The following is a 7,545-nucleotide window of genomic DNA, read 5'->3' as shown; positions in this document are numbered from 1 at the left end:
ATTGAAAATAGCGTATTACTGTGCGAATTTGTTTACACACGGGGGGGAACACCAAGTACAAACACCAATAATGGGAATCTGTGATCCGGGCGATGGGGGGAATAATCTGCAGAACCGAGCACACAACCATATAGTCACATGCACGTATAGTCCATCATTAGTTAAACATAAGCTTAGAAAAAACATAAGGAAATTTAGGCTTGGGCAGATAAATAGGTGTAGAGACATTCATGAGGAAATATGAACACCAACATATGGCTGTACGAAAGTCATTGAAGCAATTAAACATTCACTGAACACACGCTTATAAAAACCACTGCCCACATTCATATACGCGAGCACACTAAAACGTAGAGCCGGGCACACCAGAACACAGGAAAATAGGAAAAAAACAACAAAAAAAAAGCACACACAATTACGCACTGCAGCACAACATTCATTATTTGACGACCCTGAAATATTTAATTGTTATCTTGAATAGGTGCAGACCAATGTGCGCACAACGTAATTGAATGTGAAATGGAAATACACAAAGATGGTTCAAAATACTGGACACCACCCACACCAAAAGACAAAACACCGTTCGCAGGACAGCAATTCGAAACACTTGAAAACGGAATTGAATTCTACGAGGAATATGCTAAGGAAGCCGGATTTGATGTTAGACATGGAACAAAGCGTAGAAATCGATTCGGGCAAGTGTCAATAAAATACTTGTTGTGCTCGCGCGAGGGTTATAAGGCCGAACGGAAGGAACCCAATAATAGCTCAAAAGAAAAACAGAGACGGAGGAGAGTGTCCACCAGGATAGGCTGTAAGGCACGTATGGTAATGACAAGGTGTGACAAGGGCGGATATAAAGTACACGCAATCCAGCTGCGACATACCCACTGTCTATGCTCAGATGCGGCCAAACCTTTTTTAAAGATGAATAGGCAACTTGACATCGGCCACAAAACCTTCTTGACGCACTGTGCAAAGGCAAACATCGGTCCCACAAAGGCTTTCAGACTGTTCAAAGAGATGGTGGGCAATTTCACAGATGTAGGAGCCACATGCATTGACTTCTGCAATTTCAGACGAGACCTATTGGCCTACATAGCTGAGGCTGATGCCCAAATGGTGATAGAAGACATGTACAAAAGAAAAGAGGACAACCCGGACTTCTATTTCGATTTCGACATAGACGAAGACGCTAAATTAACAAGGTTATTTTGGGCGGACGCAGAATGCTGGAAGAACTATGCATATTATGGAGATGTACTGTCATTTGACGCCACTTACAGTACAAATAGGTATAACTCGTATTAGGTTTAAAATTTTAAACCGGAAACTGTGCACGCGCTGTGTAAACGGCGTGCGCGCAAGGGCCTGGACATGGCTTAAAAAATCACGTGCGCGACGCTGAAAATAAGCGTGCGCAGCATCGTACTGTATACTATACATCAGATTACAAACACTGTGCTTAATAATAATTAAAACCGTGCTTATATTGCAGGTACAAGTTAGTGTTCGTCCCTTTCACAGGGGTGGATAACCACAAAAGGTGCATAACATTTGGGGCAGGTTTGATTGCAAAAGAAGATGTAGAGTCATACGAGTGGCTAGTCATGAAATTCAAGACTGCAATGGAATACACCCCCAGATGTGCTACAACTGACCAGGATCCAGCACTAAAAATAGTCATACCACAAATTATGCCAACCACAAGGCACAGATTCTGCATGTGGCACATCATGGCAAAGGTTGGGGAAAAAGTAGGGGTTGCATTGTGGCACAACACAGACTTCAAAAAGAAACTAAATAACACCGTATGAGATGACACATTAACAGTAGATGAATTCGAGAGGAGATGGACAACACTAATGAAAGACTACAATCTTGAAGACCACCGGTGGGTTACCCAACTTTACGAGGCACGTCCATCGTGGATACCTGCATACTTCAACGACATACTAATGGGAGGTCTGCTAAGGACCATCACGGTCAGAATCAGAAAACAACTACTTTGGTAAATTTACAAACCACCACTGCAGCTTGGTAGAATTCATGGCACAATACAATAGTGCAATTGGAGAACAGAGGCACAAACAATCAAAACTCAACACAGAAAATGAAGGTTCGTACCCTGAAACTAAAACCCCTTTGAGTATTGAGAAGCACGCTGCTAGAGTTTACACCATAAACATGTTCTATGAATTCCAACAAGAGGTATGGGATGCAAGTTTCAGATGCCACATCACCAACAGAAATAACGTAGGTGATATATGGACTTATCAAGTTGAAGAAACAGGTGGAAAATTATTTGAAGTGACCGAAATCCCAAGCACGGAGCAAATAGAGTGTGCATGCAAGCACTTCAACCGTGTCGGTATACTATGCAAACATGTGATACAAGTGATGAAGGCACGGGGGTATGAAACAATCCCACAAAAGTATATTGTCCCACGGTGGACACGAGACGCATGTGCACAGCCATTATACGACGTCCCATGGGCAAAAAGAACAACAATTCCCAAGGCAACTGAAACAACAAAAGTTGCAAATCAACTATGGAATGAATTCTACAACTGCATGGGATTAGTGAATGGTTGGCCAGACAAGATGGACAAAATGTTGGCAACATTGCAACAACTCAAAAAAGACCTGGAAAACGAGAGGCAACAAACACAAGAGCACGCCAACAACGAAACTGTGTTTGAAAGACTAGTCGGAACAAGCAGACCAACCGACATACAAATAAAACCACCCCAAGTTGCAAAAAACAAAGGGAGTGGGAAGAGATTCAAAAGCAACAGAGAGAAAGCCACCACGAACAACCAAAAGAAAAAAGAAAGAACATGCAACATATGCGATCTCCCCGGGCACAACAGTCGCACCTGTCCGAATAAACTAGCATAAGACGAAGTTTGTAACAGTTCAATTCAACAACCCATGAAATATTGTCATTATGTTTACATTTACGAACCGAAATTACGTACTTATATGAAGCAAAAATTGATATTAGTACAACAAACCTGAACTACCTACATTTAGATGGGCGCGCACAGGTAAACACACACGGGCACAAATATAAACACATACAAGCACAAAGGACACCGCGTACGCGCACAACAAGCCGTAAGCCGCGACACCCACCGAATTAGACGCGCGCAAATGTTTAAAAAAAAAATCCAAAAACAAAAACAAAAACAACAAAACCCAAAAAACCCCAACGCCCACAAAACAAAGTACAACGTGCACACAAACAAAAATATTGCAAACTAACGGCACAAACAATACAAGATTTGAATCCGCGAGTAGAGCACACTATATATACACGAGAAGTTTTCTTTAAAAAAAAAACCCCACACCAAGCACACAAATAACCACAGAGCGCGCACATAACCCAACTACGCACACCTGTACGTACACCGCGCACAAACGTTAACTTAGAGCCGTGAACCTTCAGTCCTACTCTATTTTTGTTGACCTTCATTTCATATTACATACGCAAAGAACCAAAAAAGAGGAATCAATATTACATATTGCTAGATCCTGTTTGATCAAACCCGTACCACCGCAGAAATACAAAGACAGCGATAAAAACCAACGAACTACACACACCCAACTACTGTTGCAACCAAATAAGCATACCCAAAAAAAACAATTGGACTATAAAAACGTTGAAAGCATAATACAACTAAACCATTCACGAACTAAAACTAATAGCAAAAAGGGTGCGCCCAGCACAAGTGGCAACAAAAACCATCGTGAGCACAGTATGCATCCAAAGTGTGCGCACTACAAGCACCCCAAAAAGGTACACAACATAATAAAAGTAAAAGAACAACACTAAGTGGACGGGGGTTGAACTAATATCGACTGGTAAGCACGAGCAAGGTTGTCTTCCCTCATCACATTACACTGCGACGTGACCAGCTCATTCATATACCGCAACCGTAACTTGTGCAGCACTGTATAGTCACCCTTAACCAAGCCACACTCCCAATCACGAACCCGCTGGCCAACATAAGTCTCCATGTGCCGCATCAAAAAAATGCCACAATTGATCTTATTCTTCGAATCACGCCATCCCATTTGCAAACGCTTGGATACAGCTCCAGCACAAACTTGTAACACCCCAGATTTTCAAGACTTTTTAAAACTTATAATAAAGATAGAATCTTATTAAATCCCAAGATATAATTACAAGCGTACGGGGTGCTATGCCACACCTGGGTTAGAGAACCCAAGTGCACAGGCTAACTAACTAATATCCTCAAAACGTAATTACATAAACGTGGCACGCAGGCCAAAGGAAACTATCTACTTCTACACTCTAAGTTCTAGCGCGCTCCAGTGACTTAATCTCCTGTGCCTGAAAGCCAAATATATCTGTTCAGCGAGAGATGCTGGTAACCCACTCCAACGCGTTGAAATACAATACATATAGTAATATATATATAGATATACGAAAACCATTTTGAGCATGAAGATATATCCTACGAACTCTAGCTTTAAAACCGGGAATGACTCGACAGATAAGGCCAGACACAAGCAACAGTTATAACGGTCATAAGCAGTTCATAATAGATAAGGCAAATAAGGCAAAGCATAAGCAGTAATCATAACCCATCATAGACAATCCCCAAAATGAAACCCATAGTCACATCCCGAGGCACTCATAGTCACAACTCGTCTATATCACAACACATAACGCACATTGTTGGCGCCACGGGACCGATCGCATGCCCATACATGAGGGTCAGCGCATATAGCTCTGACACAGCCCCGCAGCACCATGCCCCGTATCGCAACACGGGGAGGTCGATCGCAACCGACCGATGAACCGCAGCTCATCATAATGTTTGATCGCAACCAAACAGTGGACCGCAGCCCAAGAGAGTGTCATCTGACCGCAGCCAGGAAAAAGGACGAACCGCAGCTCGTATAGAAACGTTTGATCGCAACCAAACGGTGGACCGCAGCCCAAGAGAATGTTATCTGACCGCAGCCAGGAATACCAATCTGACCGCAGCCAGCTTCTGAACCGCAGCTCAGGATAACCAATCCGATCGCAACCGAATTGGGGTAACACACACACATAACACATAGCAAGCACATGCAACCCACATTACACATTGGGAAGGGGATAAAACGTATAACGAAACCTAAGCGTGATCCATCACATACTAAGAATAGTCCTAAGGGGATCATACTTCCTCCACCTAGGTCAACGGGATACCAATTCAACTAGCATGCAATATATTAGACTCATAAACCTACGAACGGTACCCGAAATATCAAACTAGACATAGGCACGACAAACGGGGTCCGTTGGGACACCACGGGGATCGGGGAAACATCAAACGGGGAAGCCGGGATCCCGAAGTGGGATAATTTCCAGCGGGAAGCCGGTGGGTGGGGGTCCACCCGCCGGCTGTCACTATTCCGGGCAGCGGGTGCCCGGCGGGCAGCTGCCCGCTGCCGGAGCTGCCCGAGAAGCCGCGGGTAGGTGGCGGGTCCCCTACCCTCCACCTACCCCCACTGACTCTTTTCATCACTTTTCGCCCCGGGAACCGTTGTGGAACCCGAAACCATGCTTAGACACTTTACAACGTAATTAACGGCAACACGTAGACAATTAACGGATCAAATACGAGAAACGAACGGCACATATCCTATCATGCTTTTCTAAACGTAATCAACTCCCAAACATGCAATTTCCCACCCGATAATCCAAGAGTAATATCACACGATACAACCTAGGGTTCTAATCACTTTTATATCAACAAGAATACGATTCGTCTTCTAATTGCAAGATTCGGTAAGAACAACACATAATCACCAAGGATACCAATCAATCATCAAGAACACCATAATTGCCAAGAACAATACATAATCATCAAGAATCCCAATTAATTATCAAGAACATCATATTTATCAAGAAACTCCCAATATCAAGATTATCAAGATTCCTCATGGAATCATTATATCAATACCAATAATAATCATCATAAATCGCCATTCACAATTATATGGGGGAAACCCTATGGGGAAATCATAGCTATGAAAATAGGTTTTGTTGAGACATGGGTTACCTCTTAGCCTTAATTAATTCCTTGGCTATGAAGGATCTTTCTTTAAGCTTTCTTGCTTTATTGATTTCTCCTAGGGGACTTCTTGGAACTCTTTGGGTGGTGAGAGATTATTGTGGTGGGAATTCTGGTGCCTCCTAAGTTCCCTATTTATATATTTAAGACTCCTAATTAGGGTCTGAATGGTATGGGTTTACTAATTCTATTCCTTATAGGACGTAGGGACTTGCTTTAGGGATAAGGGTCCATGATCCACATTGGACCATATTAATTAAGCGGATCCTAATCACAATCTGAATAGTAAAAGGCCTACTTCCTTTATTCCTGATAGATAACTAGGTCTAGGATTCCTAATTAGGATCTGAATAGTAAAAGGTTTACTTTCTTTATTCCTAATAGGCTTAAGCCTCTAATTTAGGCAAGGGTCCACGGTTCATGGTGGACCCTATTAATTAATTAAAGGGAAACCTAACATAATTAAATCATATTTAATTATTATTAGCGGGAGTAATTAAATAATTAATCCAGGATTGAAGGCCGTAACACGGGGTGTTAGAAAACTGTTGCCCTCGAAGGAGAAATAGCCTCAAAGAACTCAAATAGAATTGCCTTCTACAATTGGAAAACACATGGCAGAAATCAGAAAATCAGAAAAGACCAAAAGGATACAAAAATCTTTACAAAAAAAAAAAAAGGAATTGGAATCAATGGACAGAACACTAACCAACACATCAACACAGCCACCATACTTGTCAACCTTCGCAGTGGGATAAGAGTCATTATCAATGATCTCATACCGACCCCGGACAAAATCAAAGCACAACAGAAAATAGTGACCACAGCGTAGAATTGGGAAAAAAATCTGCACACACAAAACAATAAAATATACATGGGACTGATTGTGCACCCAAAACAGACAACCATGCACACCAACACAAAGTAAGACTGACCAAAAAATGACAACCATACCATGTCAATCGCCGTAATATTCTCATACGGAGATGCCCGGAGGTCCATCATTAACCTCTCACGGAACCACACGACCCTTTGCTCCCATCCACGGGAAGTATCAACCACAGTCGTGAGCTAACACACCCCACCAACAATGCACAAACAAATCAATTAAAGACTAAACAAAATAACTCAACAAAAAAAAAAATTGAAGCAACTAAAACTAACCGTTGTGAACGTCGAAGCAAAATGGCGAGACGGGGCCGACCGAGGCTTAGAATGCTCCAAAAAATTGAGCACAGCAGCCCAGGCATCTATAACCGCAACATCAACCTGTGAACCTGGAGTCAGTGACAGAAAATTCTCCCACGTCGCAGACCTAACCCCAGCTGAAAATATAGTACGGCCCCTAAAACAAACACCACACCAAACTGTCACCAACTAAAACAAACAAAAAAAAAAAATGGGAACACCACAAAGAAACGAAACCACTATACTGACATGTCAGCGGCCG

At 42.5% G+C, this 7,545-nt stretch overlaps 3 protein-coding genes across 3 annotated transcripts; 2 read left to right on the top strand and 1 right to left on the bottom strand.

The window, feature by feature from the left end:
• Window positions 1-519: 519 nt before the first annotated feature.
• LOC109159951 (protein FAR1-RELATED SEQUENCE 5-like) lies at window positions 520-1,817 on the top strand. Its single transcript, XM_019308064.1, has 2 exons — window positions 520-1,295; window positions 1,499-1,817. Exons 1-2 carry the CDS (start codon window positions 520-522, stop codon window positions 1,815-1,817), a joined length of 1,095 nt encoding a protein of 364 aa, XP_019163609.1.
• Window positions 1,818-2,049: 232 nt separating this feature from the next.
• On the top strand, window positions 2,050-2,901 carry LOC109159950 (protein FAR-RED ELONGATED HYPOCOTYL 3-like). The gene has a single exon (XM_019308063.1). It carries the CDS (start codon window positions 2,050-2,052, stop codon window positions 2,899-2,901), a length of 852 nt encoding a protein of 283 aa, XP_019163608.1.
• A 933-nt stretch (window positions 2,902-3,834) lies between these two features.
• LOC109159949 lies at window positions 3,835-7,545 on the bottom strand. Its single transcript, XM_019308062.1, has 6 exons — window positions 7,533-7,545; window positions 7,260-7,440; window positions 7,050-7,166; window positions 6,805-6,942; window positions 6,641-6,692; window positions 3,835-4,112 (listed from the first exon to the last, which is right to left on the bottom strand). Coding segments are annotated over exons 1-6 (768 nt in total). The 5' UTR covers window positions 7,535-7,545.

This window comes from Ipomoea nil, unplaced genomic scaffold (assembly GCF_001879475.1).
Source record: "Ipomoea nil cultivar Tokyo-kokei standard unplaced genomic scaffold, Asagao_1.1 scaffold2845, whole genome shotgun sequence".
In the NCBI taxonomy this organism is placed as follows: Eukaryota; Viridiplantae; Streptophyta; class Magnoliopsida; order Solanales; family Convolvulaceae; genus Ipomoea; species Ipomoea nil.
This window is presented reverse-complemented; position numbering and strand designations above follow the sequence as displayed.

Bases quoted from the DNA above. Each gene is read 5' to 3' on its own strand.
- LOC109159951 (XM_019308064.1), top strand. From the start codon at position 520: ATGGAAATACACAAAGATGGTTCAAAATACTGGACACCACCCACACCA. The intron at 1,296-1,498 runs GTATAACTCGTA...CTTATATTGCAG, and splicing joins GCCACTTACAGTACAAATAG to GTACAAGTTAGTGTTCGTCC.
- LOC109159950 (XM_019308063.1), top strand. From the start codon at position 2,050: ATGGCACAATACAATAGTGCAATTGGAGAACAGAGGCACAAACAATCA.
- LOC109159949 (XM_019308062.1), bottom strand. The intron at 7,167-7,259 runs GTTAGTTTTAGT...GGGGTGTGTTAG, and splicing joins TTGCTTCGACGTTCACAACG to CTCACGACTGTGGTTGATAC. The intron at 6,693-6,804 runs GTTAGTGTTCTG...TTCCAATTGTAG, and splicing joins GTGGCTGTGTTGATGTGTTG to AAGGCAATTCTATTTGAGTT.